The sequence below is a fragment of the Oncorhynchus keta genome, chromosome 24 (genome assembly GCF_023373465.1).
Source record: "Oncorhynchus keta strain PuntledgeMale-10-30-2019 chromosome 24, Oket_V2, whole genome shotgun sequence".
NCBI classification, from domain to species: Eukaryota; Metazoa; Chordata; class Actinopteri; order Salmoniformes; family Salmonidae; genus Oncorhynchus; species Oncorhynchus keta.
The window spans coordinates 13313670-13327448 of NC_068444.1; the positions used below are offsets into that span (position 1 = coordinate 13313670).

At 43.6% G+C, this 13779-nt stretch overlaps 1 protein-coding gene across 4 annotated transcripts in view; it reads left to right on the forward strand.

The window, feature by feature from the left end:
- The window catches only part of LOC127911372 (RNA binding protein fox-1 homolog 3-like), a 1085108-nt gene that overhangs the window by 964647 nt on the left and 106682 nt on the right, over positions 1-13779 (forward strand). For all 4 annotated transcript variants that reach the window (XM_052477708.1, XM_052477709.1, XM_052477707.1 and 1 more), the window contains one exon: positions 6696-6842. In XM_052477708.1, coding sequence (XP_052333668.1) covers positions 6696-6842 — 147 coding nt within the window. The remainder of the gene's footprint in view (positions 1-6695; positions 6843-13779) is intronic.

The following is a 13779-nucleotide window of genomic DNA, read 5'->3' on the forward strand; positions in this document are numbered from 1 at the left end:
AAATTAAAGTAATCCAGGCAATTAAATATATACATTTTAGTCGTACTTTATCAAACACCGTTTCAAAATCTGCTATGAAGACCAGGCCTGGTATCTTTGATGTTTCATAATGTTCAATTGTTTCAAGTAATTGTGCTGTATTATCTCCAATAAATCATCCATGTAAAAACGTGTTTGATGAACAATATCTGGTAAAACCTTTTTCATTCTATGTGCTATGCATTTCGCCAGGATGTTTGCAGCACTACATTGAAGTGTTAGAGGCCTCCAGTTTTTAAAATAGACTGGATCTTTATACATATCACCTGGGTCCTGTTTAAGTCGTAATGAAATCAGACCTTCTTGTTGAATACCTGAAAGTCTAGTGTTTTTATAGGAGTAATTAAAACATGCTAATAATGGATCTTTGCGTACATCAAAAAAAGGTCTGATATCCCTCTTCTGGTATACCATCAAGCCCTGGTGTTTTTCCACACTGAAAATATTTAATTGCCTCAAAAATGTCCTATTCCGTAAGTTGGCCTTCACACAGGTCTTTCAGTTTATTTTACATTATTAATATTTTTTTTATGAGGAAAGAAATCCTTATAGTTAACATCATTCAGTGGAGATGGAGGAGACTGAGAATAAAACATATGCTTAAAATATTTGCTTCCTCTTTTGAATCATAGTGTATTTGAAACGAGTTTCAGTAAGTTCTTTTTGGTAGCATTTTTCAGCCAAATTGCTTTATTTTTTAAATACTTTACACTTGATCGTTCTTGAATAAATAACCTATGTGCCTCAAAAAGCACATTTAAGTGTCCCATACAAAAAGGGGATCTGCTGTACCTATGTTGTGCAGAAGAAAAAGTCAGTTAATTAATTATTTTGTCTTAGTGAAGAACATATTGTCATCCAATAGACTTTGATTAAATGTAGAGTTCTATGGAGGCCAATTAGATGGTAGTCCGATCACATTCTGTCTCCTACTAATATTTGTTTATTTTTTACTTTTGATGCCAGCAAGAACGAGACCAGGAAGTAATCAAGACGGCTACAGTATCTTGATTAAGCCTCCTCCATGTATATCTCACTAGGTCAGGATATTAAACCTCCTCCATGTATATCTCACTAGGTCAGGATATTAAACCTCCTCCATGTATATCTCACTAGGTCAGGATATTAAACCTCCTCCATGTGTATCTCACTAGGTCAGGATATTAAACCTCCATGTATAACTCACTAGGTCAGGGTATTAAACCTCCTCCATGTGTATCTCACTAGGTCAGGATATTAAACCTCCATGTATATCTCACTAGGTCAGGATATTAAACCTCCTCCATGTATATCTCACTAGGTCAGGATATTAAACCTCCTCCATGTATATCTTACTAGGTCAGGATATTAAACCTCCTCCATGTATATCTTACTAGGTCAGGGTATTAAACCTCCTCCATGTATATCTCACTAGGTCAGGATATTAAACCTCCTCCATGTATATCTCACTAGGTCAGGATATTAAACCTCCTCCATGTGTATCTCACTAGGTCAGGATATACAGTACTCCAGATATAACAAACTGACCCTAGCCCCCCGACACATGAACTACTGCAGCATAAATACTGGAGGCTGAGACAGGAGGGGTCAGGAGACACTGTGGCCCCGCCGAGGACACCCCCGGACAGGGCCAAACAGGAAGGATATAACCCCACCCACTTTGCCAAACACAGCCCCCACACCACTAGAGGGAGATGCAGTGCCTTAGACCGCTGCGCCTCATGAATGGAAGCATGTACCCAAAGCAATGTTCCAACACCTACTGGAAGTCTTTCCCAGAAAATGTTAGAATGAGATGCCGATAAGCAGTGTCCACATACTTTTGGTAATGTAGCGAAGCTCTGCATGTGGTGAGCTGAGGTGGAGAGCCATAGGCCTTGTTTTGTGTGAATCCTTTCAACGGGCAACCAAACTCCCTGCATTCACACAGATACATTGTTTTCCTCTGCTGAGGGAGAGAGGGAGAGAGGGAGGGAGGGAGGGAGGGAGGAGAGAGAGAGAGAGAGAGAGAGAGAGAGAGAGAGAGAGAGAGAGAGAGAGAGAGAGAGAGAGAGAGAGAGAGAGAGAGAGAGAGAGAGAGAGAGAGAGAGAGAGAGAGAGAGAGAGAGAGAGAGAGAGAGAGAGAGAGAGAGAGAGAGAGAGAGAGACTTTTAATTACTTCCCAACTCCACTTCTCCTCACAGGAGAGAAGCAAGGGAAGGAAGAGTGAGGGGGAGGAGAGGAGGGAGGCAGAGAAATGGTGTGTTCTATGAGACAGATGTGGCGTGTGCTAGCTGCAGTGTAATTAACATGCAATTAACACTAATTAAGGAGGGGGAGGAGAGGGGTGAGGTCCCTGAATATGTCTCCATAGTTGGGGGGGTGCAGGGTGGGGGGGTGCAGGGGGAGGGATATAAGTGTTAATGATGAGGGAAGGAGAGATTGAGAGATGAGGAAAGATAGGAAGGGTTAGGACTGTAGGTGATGATCAGGGAGAGGGAGGTTTGAGAGTAGTGGGAGGTATGTTTGAGTGTGTTGTGGCTAGGGGAAGACTGTGCTTTATCATGCTGCTCTTCCAGTGTCTGCCACCCTCTGCTGATCGATATGGCCACTTTGCTGTTAAACACTCAACACCGACACACACACACACACACACACACACACACACACACACACACACACACACACACACACACACACACACACACACACACACACACACACACACACACACACACACACATAGGGCCGTGGGGGTTTGGTGCTGTATGGTCCAGATGGATGGCCACAGACAGAGGGGTAATTGTCCCAGCTGTCCCCTCTCTCACCCTCCTCTCACACCTCTCCCTTGGTAATGTAAAGGGGCAGGACTAACAGCCCATAGGGTAGGGGTAGGCAACTAGATTCAGCCACGGGACGACTTTTGTCGGAGCGGATGGTTGGGGAGTTTACAATATAATTATAGTATTTAATACAGTGCAAATTGATCACAAATAATCCCTAAACCAGATTGTATTTAAAAATAACAATAATATCATACCTTGACAACATTGAGACACGATCACGTCTGGATTTTTCGTGGGAATATTTGGGAACAGATTAAAGTCATTTTTTGCTTAATTAATGTTGATTTTATGGGCTTTTTTCCCCCCAAAAATGTTTGGGGCCACCAAAAACATTATTGAGGGTTGGTTTTGGCCCACAAGCCGCCTGTTGCCTACCCCTGCTACAGAGTATCTGTCATGGCTCCAAACACACACGCACACACACACAGGCAAGAATCGGGATAGACCTCAATTATCAGTTACGCTCTTTTTTACCTCCCTCTCTCTCTCGCTCTCCCTCTCTATCTCTCTCTCTCTCTTTTCCTTTGTCTGTCTCTCTCTCTCCTCCTCTCTTTCATATATTTCTCTCTCTCCCCCTCAATCTTTCTCTCTCTCTCTCTCCATTCTTTCATGTATTTCTCTCTCTCCCGCTCTATCTGTCTGTCTCTCTCTCTCCTCCTCTCTTTCATATATTTCTCTCTCTCCCCCTCTGTCTGTCTCTCTCTCTCCTCTCGTTCATATATTTATCTCTCTCCCCCTCTATTTGTCTCTCTCTCACCTCCTCTCTTTCATATATTTCTCTCTCTCCCCCTCTATATAGCTATCTGACTCTCTCTCCCCCTCTATCTGTCTCTCTCTCCCCCTCTATCTGTCTCTCTCTCCCCCTCTATCTGTCTCTCTGTCCCCCTCTATCTGTCTCTCTCTCCCCCTCTATCTGTCTCTCTCTCCCCCTCTATCTGTCTCTCTCTCCTCCTCTCGTTCATATATTTCTCTCTCTCCCCCTCTCTGTCTCTCTCTCCCCCTCTATCTGTCTCTCTCTCCCCCTCTATCTGTCTCTCTCTCCTCCTCTCGTTCATATATTTCTCTCTCTCCCCCTCTATCTGTCTCTCTCTCCCCCTCTATCTCTCTCTCTCTCTTTCTCTCTCTCTCTCCCTGATAATGGCACGTTTACCATCTGATAGGATTAACCAACATTCTGAATTGGTAGTTAATATGTGGTAGGATTAACCCGCATTCTGAATTGGTAGTTAATATGAAGCTAGGGGGCACTATTTTTATGTTATGGAAAAATAACGTTCCCAAAGTAAACAGCCTATTTCTCAGGACCAGATGCTAGAATATGCATATATTTGACAGATTAGGATAGAAAACTCTAAAGTTTCCAAAACGGTCAAAATATTGTCTGAGTATAACAGAACTGATATTGCAGGCGAAACCCTGAGAAAAATCAAACCAGGAAGTGGCTTCTATTTTGAAAACTCCATGTTCCATAGCCTCCCTTTGCTCCAATTAAAGGGATATAAACCAGATTCCTTTTCCTATCGCTTCCTCAAGGTGTCAACAGTCTTCAGACATAGTTTCAGGCTTTTATTTTGAAGAATGAGCGTGAACGACCACCTTGTGTAAGTGGATAGGTGGGGGCTCTCAGATTGAATTGTGCGCAAAAGAGAAAGGCGGCCATTGTTACTCCCGGTCCTAGTGGAAAGCCAACTGTCCCGGTTGATATATTATCAAATAGATATTTGAAAAACACCCTGAGGATTGATTATAAAAAACGTCTGACATTTCTGTGGACATTACGGATATAATTTGGAATTATTGTCTGCGTTGTTGTGACCGCTCTTTCCGGTGAATTCCTGGGCATGACGCACCAAACTAACGGAGGTATTTGGATATAAGAAATATCTTTATAGAACAAAAGGAACATTTGTTGTCTATCTGGGAGTCTCGTGAGTGAAAACATCCGAAGATCAAAGGTAAACGATTAATTTGATTGCTTTTCTGATTGTCGTGACCAAGTTACCTGATGCTAAGTGTACTTATTGTTTTGTCGAGCGATCGATAAACTTGTATTGCTTTCGCGGTAAAGCATAATTTGAGACGACAGGTGGATTAACAAAAGGCTAAACTGTGTTTTGCAATATTGCACTTGTGATTTCATGAATATGAATATTTTCTAGTAATATTATTTGACTGTGGCGCTATGCTATTCAGCGTTGCTGATGATAATTATCCCGGATCCGGTATGGGTGGTTCAGAGAGGTTAATATGTGGTAGGATTAACCAACATTCTGAATTGGTAGTTAATATGTGGTAGGATTAACCCACATTCTGAATTGGTAGTTAATATGTGGTAGGATTAACCAACATTCTGAATTGGTAGTTAATATGTGGTAGGATTAACCAACATTCTGAATTGGTAGTTAATATGTGGTAGGATTAACCAACATTCTGAATTGGTAGTTAATATGTGGTAGGATTAACCAACATTCTGAATTGGTAGTTAATATGTGGTAGGATTAACCAACATTCTGAATTGGTAGTTAATATGTGGTAGGATTAACCAACATTCTGAATTGGTAGTTAATATGTGGTAGGATTAACCCACATTCTGAATTGGTAGTTAATATGTGATAGGGGATGAGGACAGTCTGGGTACCAGTCTGTTTAGCTGTTATCCTACTCCTTGCCCCTCCTGTCACGCGAAACATAATTGGCATGTACAAGGACTGGAATGTTAGCTAAACAGACTGGTACCCAGGGAAGGTCCTTCAGAGGAGGCTGGTGGGGGAGGATTAATACCTTTAATGGAGAGAAAGAAAAGGTTTTAAAGAAACCATGTTTCAAGCTATCACTATGAGCTGATTTGAAGTGCCACTAGTCACCACTGGTACCTCTCAATTGAACTCCGTTTCCCAGGGGGCCGTGTGTCTGTCTTATCTCAGGACCAGTTTAGAGTGGTCACCCGGGTGTTGGTAACAGGGATCCCCGTCGTCACGGTTACTCTGATAACAATGAAGTAAATGGCGGTTGTCACGGCGACACCTGAAAGGGCCATCACTCCCGGCGACCTGGAGAGCATCGCTGCCACTTTCTGCCCGTAATGGACAGATGATCACATGGGTTCTGGGGGAGGAGAGGAGGACTAGAGTGTGTCCCTCGCTCTCTCCCCTCTTTCTCTCTTTTTCTCTCCCCTCTCTCTTTCTTTCTCTCTCTCTCTCTCTCTCTCTCTCTGTCTCTCTCTCTGTCTCTCTCTCTCGTTTTGTCTCTCCCTCTTTCTCTTTCTCTCTCTCTCTCTCTCTCTCTCTCTCTCTCTCTCTCTCTCTCTCTCTCTCTCTGTCTCTCTCTCTGTCTCTCTCTCTGTCTCACTTTCTCTCTCTCTCTCTCTCTGTCTCTCTCTCTGTCTCACTTTCTCTCTCTCTCTCTTTTAGTGCACTAATTGAACAGGTCCCAGAGAGGAGTAGGGTGCCGTTTGTGATGCAGTCTACAACATTATTCACACACTCTTAGAACAACAGAGGCACATTTAACATGAAATATGTCTTTATTATTTAAAACCATCGCGTTTCAGGGGAAAACAGTGTGAGTCATACCTAGTGGAGAATCATATCCCTCTCACACTCACTCAATCTTTCTCTCTCAATCAATCTTTCTCTCTTTCTGTCAATCCCTTTCAGACTTGATTGATCTTCCTTTCCTTTCTGTCTCCCTCAGTGATCCTGAAACTCTCCTCTACCTCCACCCTATCCGTTAATCTTTTTTTTATATATTTTTTTTACAATAACCAAGATTAAGATGTTTGTTTAGCTAGGAACTAATGTTTGTCGGGTTGTGGCCTGTGTTTCCCTGCAGCAGGCAGACGAGGTTGCGCAGACGGAGGTTTCCCATCAGCTCCACCTGCAGCAGTGTGATTCGTCAGAGAAGCAGCAGCCCAAACGGTTACACGTCTCCAACATCCCTTTCCGGTTCAGAGACCCAGACCTCAGGCAAATGTTTGGGGTGAGTAGCTAGCTGTGAGAAATCAGGCTCAGCTGAAGCCGAGAAAGCATCACAAACACCTAACTTCACCCGTACAACACCAAGGTTTCCCTGCACACAGGACAACTATAGTAACGCTGTTGGTCTACATACCAGTCGTGTCCTCAGTGTTCAGAACACACAGACCTTTATAACACCAGTGTTGAGTCGACCATGTTTCAAGCATCCCATTCTCCCCTGCTTGTGTTTTGTGTCTTAGCTCTGCAGGTACATCAAGTGTCACTTTAGAGATCGTCCTGTCCCCCATTAAAGATGTATGGGCCCCGTCCCACCTTTTAGAGAGGGGGCCTAAATGATTCACCTTCTAACCTCTACATACCCTCTCCTCCTCAAATTAGGGACAGATGTGAATTTTTCATCTCCTGGACCTCTATAGGGCCGTCGTCCTTAACCACTCCTTGGAGAGAGAGAGAGAGAGAGGACATGTCACAAGGCCTGTTTGAATTCCCAAGACTGTTCACGCTGTAGCAGTTCTCAGAACAGAACACTGTTCAATCACAGGAATGTTCTAGAATTACAGTATGATTCTAGAAATGTAGTTTTATTCTCTGCTTTGTGAAAGGACGAAGTTAACATCTGACCCTGTAGCAGTTCTCAGAACAGAACACTGTTCAATCACAGGAATGTTCTAGAATTACAGTATGATTCTAGAAATGTAGTTTTATTCTATGCTTTGTGAAAGGAAGAAGTTAACATCTGACCCTGTAGCAGTTGTTTGCGGCAACTTGTTCTTACTTATTTAATCCTTTTTGTTCCTGGAGGAATTTAGGACTGGCCCGTTCTATAGATCTCTAACCCTGTTGGTCTCAGGCTGTTTACTTCACTTCTGGCCTTACAGCCCAATAGGCATCTTGTATTCACTCCTAAGTATCCACTCCTAACTACCCACCCCTATGTACCCACCCCTATGTACCCACTCCTAACTACCCACTCCTAACTACCCACTCCTAAGTACCCACTCCTAACTACCCACTCCTAACTACCCACTCCTAAGTACCCACTCCTAAGTACCCACTCCTAACTACCCACTCCTAAGTACCCACTCCTAACTACCCACTCCTAACTACCCACTCCTAACTACCCACTCCTAACTACCCACCCCTATGTACCCACTCCTAACTACCCACTCCTAACTACCCACTCCTAACTACCCACCCCTAACTACCCACTCCTATCTACCCACTCCTAACTACCCACTCCTAACTACCCACTCCTAACTACCCACTCCTAACTACCCACTCCTAACTACCCACTCCTAACTACCCACTCCTATGTACCCACTCCTAACTACCCACTCCTAACTACCCACTGCTTGGGGCGGCAGATAGCCTAGTGGTTAGAGCGTTGAACAAGGAAGTTAAACCCACTGTTACCCGGTAGGCCGTCATTGTAAATAAGAATTTGTTCTTAACTGACTTGCCGAGTTAAATAACGAAAATAAGTTGGAGTACCAACTATTGCAACTCAGTCCTGTTGTTTAAAATGGCAACAAAATTACCAAGAAGTCCCCATAGAGCAGAGTCAGTAAGCTTCTCACTCCCACATAATGTTAGATGATAAGAAGAAACAGAGAGAAGGGGAGTACACAGAAGGGAGATAATGTGAGTAGAAGAAACAGAGAGATGGGATATAATGTGAGTAGAAGAAACAGAGAGAAGGGATATAGTGTGAGTAGAAGAAACAGAGAGACGGGGAGTACACAGAAGGGAGATAGTGTGAGTAGAAGAAACAGAGAGATGGGAGATAATGTGAGTAGAAGAAACAGAGAGACGGGGAGTACACAGAAGGGAGATAATGTAGAAGTAGAAGTAGAAGAAAGAACGACAGAGCGAGCGAGAACATAAACAAACCACATGCAGAGAGAGAGAGAAAGATCAACCCATGGTGTTTGTTGCTCTACAGCTTGTTACAATACCTCTCTTTATACAGTACAGTGTTACTAATGGCAACCAATACATATAGTCTACTACGCTGTAACATTTAAAACCATAACAGGCTGGACATTTCTCCCGTCTCCTGGTTCTCAAATGGAGCCGAACATTTGCTCCCTTTCGACCAGGACTTTGTTCCATGGCGAGCAGTGCCTGTCCCCGTGGCCGTGCCCAGAATCGGAGGCCTTGATGTGGGGAGAGGTAGAGGAGATGGAAGGGTCCCGCAATGGAGACACGATTAATGGTGTTCCTCAGCACTGTGGTTAAAAAGGACTTTATCCTCATTAGGTGTGTCTAGGGTGACAGGATCCAGTCAGGGACAGATTTGGTGTGTGTGTGTGTGTGTGTGTGTGTGTGTGTGTGTGTGTGTGTGTGTGTGTGTGTGTGTGTGTGTGTGTGTGTGTGTGTGTGTGTGTGTGTGTGTGTGTGTGTGTGTGTGTGTGTGTGTGTGTGTGTGTGTGTGTGTGTGTGTGTGTGTGTGTGTGTGTGTGTGTGTGTGTGTGTGTGTGTGTGAGAGAGAGAGAGAAACCTGGTACTCTAACTCCCCAGTAACACTCCCCGGTCACTTAATGAAGTCTCCAAGGCACTGAGTTCTGCACCACAATTAACCAGAGACACTGAGAGAGCAGAGAGGAGCGAGGGATTGGAAGAGACAGACAATCTGGGAGAATTCACTACAATCAGCGATGCTCAGAATGCGTCTTACCCTGTTGTCTGAAGGACTACACTGACACAGACCCTGAAGAGGAGGACCGGGCTCGGACAAGTCCAAACAAAGTCACATTTTTTGCCCTTTTTTGTGTTGTACTTTAGGCACTTGGAAACTCAAACTGTCCAATCAGTTTCACAGGAAAGTTAAGGCTTGAAAAGTTACTTTTTTTTTTTTTTGGTTCGATACTTCAGTCACAGACAAGGCAGTTGAGCAGTTTGGTTAGTTAGTTAGTTGTGGTTGTTCAATTGTCTCCAGGGTGGTGGGACAGGATACGAGGGACATGTCATCTTGTCAGAGTCCACACACACACACACACACCCTCCTCCTCTTTGTCGATGGTCCAGTCTCAAGGATTGATCGTTGTGGGCAGAGCTGAAGCACTGCGGCCCAGATTCCATCAGGGCTTTGCCATCCCCACAATGGGCTCCAGTGCCACTCTCTCCCATTGCCTTTAAATGCAGCAATGAGCGACTGGCTCAATGTGCCATTAAGACTCCGTTTGAGCACCACCACAATGCAAACAAAGGCAATAGCCAGATATTATATTAAATGGAATTTCTTTCCATTATAGCAGAAAGGGGATATTGGAACATTATAGAGAAAGCCAAGCAATGGCGAGGCATTGCAACACACGAGGAGGTTATAATCAGGGGAACACAACAATTGAAAGCTTCCTTTTAATGGTCCTTATTGTGACAATTTAGGTCCTCATCAGGAATAAAATGAAGCTCTCAGAAGAACTCTTAGCTGTGTCGTCGGGTGCTACTGTACAGACGCACATAAAGAGAAATGAATACAAAGAAAAAACTAAATGGTTTCATTAGCCAACATTATTTTATTTTAATTCATAATTAGAGAAACACATTTAGGAGGAAATTAAAGCGATGAGTGTGAGGGCTTAATGGTAGACTGGTAATTGGGATTCAAAGCACCATTTCACGGATTCAATTCTCTCACAACGACGTGTCCCAAATGGAAAACTATTTGAGTTTTTGTTTTACATTTAAAATTTAACCTAACTACTTTCAACCAAATGCATATGGGCCCTAGTAAAAAGTTGTGCACTACATAGGGAATAGGGCCCTAGTAAAAAGTTGTGCACTACATAGGGAATAGGGCCCTAGTAAAAAGTTGTGCACTACATAGGGAATAGGGCCCTAGTAAAAAGTTGTGCACTACATAGGGAATAGGGCCCAGGTCTAAAGTAATGTACTATATAGGGAATAGGGCCCAGGTCTAAAGTAATGTACTATATAGGGAATAGGGCCCAGGTCTAAAGTAATGCACTATATAGGGAATAGGGCCCTGGTCTAAAGTAATGCACTATATAGGGAATAGGGCCCTAGTCAAAAGTTGTGCACTACATAGGGAATAGGGCCCAGGTCTAAAGTAATGCACTATATAGGGAATAGGGCCCAGGTCTAAAGTAATGCACTATATAGGGAATAGGGCCCAGGTCTAAAGTAATGTACTATATAGGGAATAGGGCCCAGGTCTAAAGTTATGTACTATATAGGGAATAGGGCCCAGGTCTAAAGTAATGCACTATATAGGGAATAGGGCCCAGGTCTAAAGTAATGCACTATATAGGGAATAGGGCCCAGGTCTAAAGTAATGCACTATATAGGGAATCGGGCCCAGGTCTAAAGTAATGTACTATATATGGAATAGGGTGCCTTTTGGAACAGATCCCAACGCTTACCTCAAATATATCACAGAGGGCTTGAGACCTCCCTGCATGCATTGCGGCCTCCTTTACCATTAAAGAATTAGATAGCTCTCTCAGAATATCAGAAACTCCTAAACTATTGGACAGGGAAACTCCAAAACTATTGGACAGGGAAACTCCTAAACTATTGGACAGGGAAACTCCTAAACTATCCGACAGGGAAACTCCAAAACTATTGGACAGGGAAACTCCTAAACTATCCGACAGGGAAACTCCTAAACTATCCAACAGGGAAACTCCTAAACTATTGGACAGGGAAACTCCAAAACTATTGGACAGGGAAACTCCTAAACTATCCGACAGGGAAACTCCTAAACTATTGGACAGGGAAACTCCTAAACTATTGGACAGGGAAACTCCTAAACTATCGGACAGGGAAACTCCTAAACTATTGGACAGGGAAACTCCTAAACTATCCGACAGGGAAACTCCTAAACTATTGGACAGGGAAACTCCAAAACTATTGGACAGGGAAACTCCTAAACTATTGGACAGGGAAACTCCTAAACTATTGGACAGGGAAACTCCTAAACTATCCAACAGGGAAACTCCTAAACTATTGGACAGGGAAACTCCTAAACTATTGGACAGGGAAACTCCTAAACTATCCGACAGGGAAACTCCTAAACTATCCGACAGGGAAACTCCTAAACTATTGGACAGGGAAACTCCTAAACTATTGGACAGGGAAACTCCTCAACTATCCAACAGGGAAACTCCTAAACTATCCAACAGGGAAACTCCTAAACTATTGGACAGGGAAACTCCTAAACTATCCAACAGGGAAACTCCTAAACTATCCAACAGGGAAACTCCTAAACTATTGGACAGGGAAACTCCTAAACTATCCAACATGGAAACTCCTAAACTATCCAACAGGGAAACTCATAAACTATTGGACAGGGAAACTCCTAAACTATCCAACAGGGAAACTCCTCAACTATCCAACAGGGAAACTCCTAAACTATCCAACAGGGAAACTCCTCAACTATTGGACAGGGAAACTCCTAAACTATCCAACAGGGAAACTCCTAAACTATTCAACAGGGAAACTCCTAAACTATCCAACAGGGAAACTCCTAAACTATCCAACAGGGAAACTCCTCAACTATTGGACAGGGAAACTCCTAAACTATTGGACAGGGAAACTCCTAAAATATTGGACAGGGAAACTCCTAAACTATTGGACAGGGAAACTCCTAAACTATCCAACAGGGAAACTCCTAAACTATTGGACAGGGAAACTCCTAAAATATTGGACAGGGAAACTCCTAAACTATTGGACAGGGAAACTCCTAAACTATTGGACAGGGAAACTCCTAAACTATTGGACAGGGAAACTCCTAAACTATCCGACAGGGAAACTCCTAAACTATTCAACAGGGAAACTCCTAAACTATTGGACAGGGAAACTCCAGAATGCTGTTTTTGCTTTCATATCTTGGAATGATCTGAAATATGAGATTACAAATGACAAATTACAAAACACCATGCTTCAGGGATACAGTATCAATGAGGTTTTGTCCCAAGTCAGTTCCTGAAAACCTTTGTTAATTCCGATTTCCAAGGAGCACTTGTATACAGCATGACACAGAGAGCCGGGATGGCTTCCACTAGACACCAGCTGTGCCCCAGTCGCTTCAGAAGCCTGTTCATTTTGCACCACACTGAGAGAAACAGGCTAATATAATGTCCCCAGTGCCGTCGCTATGTTTAATTAATAACCAGGCACTTAGAGAGCCAGCCGCAAGAGGGTCCTTACAGTCACTCTCCTGGAGGTAGGGTCTAAAATGAATCCTTACTGTAGCATACACACACACACAGACATACACACACACACACACACCACACACACACACACACACACAAACACACAAATACACACCAAAGAGGGTTCTTTCCATCCCAGTCCCAGAGTGGCTCTTAAACAAGTCCTTACTGTACATCACACACACACCTCCCCCCAGACACACACACCCTTGGCCCAGGTGTGTGTGTGTGTGTGTGTGTGTGTGTGTGTGTGTGTGTGTGTGTGTGTGTGTGTGTGTGTGTGTGTGTGTGTGTGTGTGCGTGGGCAGAGCTCCTGTATATCTGTGTGTGTGTTTCTCTCGAGAAGCGAGACGTACATCAGGGGTTCGCTAATGGACTTTTAATGATACCTTCCTTCATCTACCTAATCACCTCTTCTAGAAGCCGCAGCCTTCCAGGTAGAGCCCCCATCCTTCCATCATGCTGCAGCAGCCTTCCAGGTAGAGCCCCCATCCTTCCATCATGCCGCAGCAGCATTCCAACAGAACAGGGAATCATGTCAGTCGGAAGCTACTGACATTCTATTCCATAAGGCTCCATTCCATCCCGCTTTCTCGGATCTTCCACCATTTGGCCTTTCAGATTGTGTGCAATTATAACTCATCCATGTAATTTACAATAACAAATGAGTGTAGAGATGAACATATGAGCAGTAATGGTATCAGAAGGGGATAGATAGGACAGCTAAAGCTTCTATTGTAGTCTCCCCTTGATGCC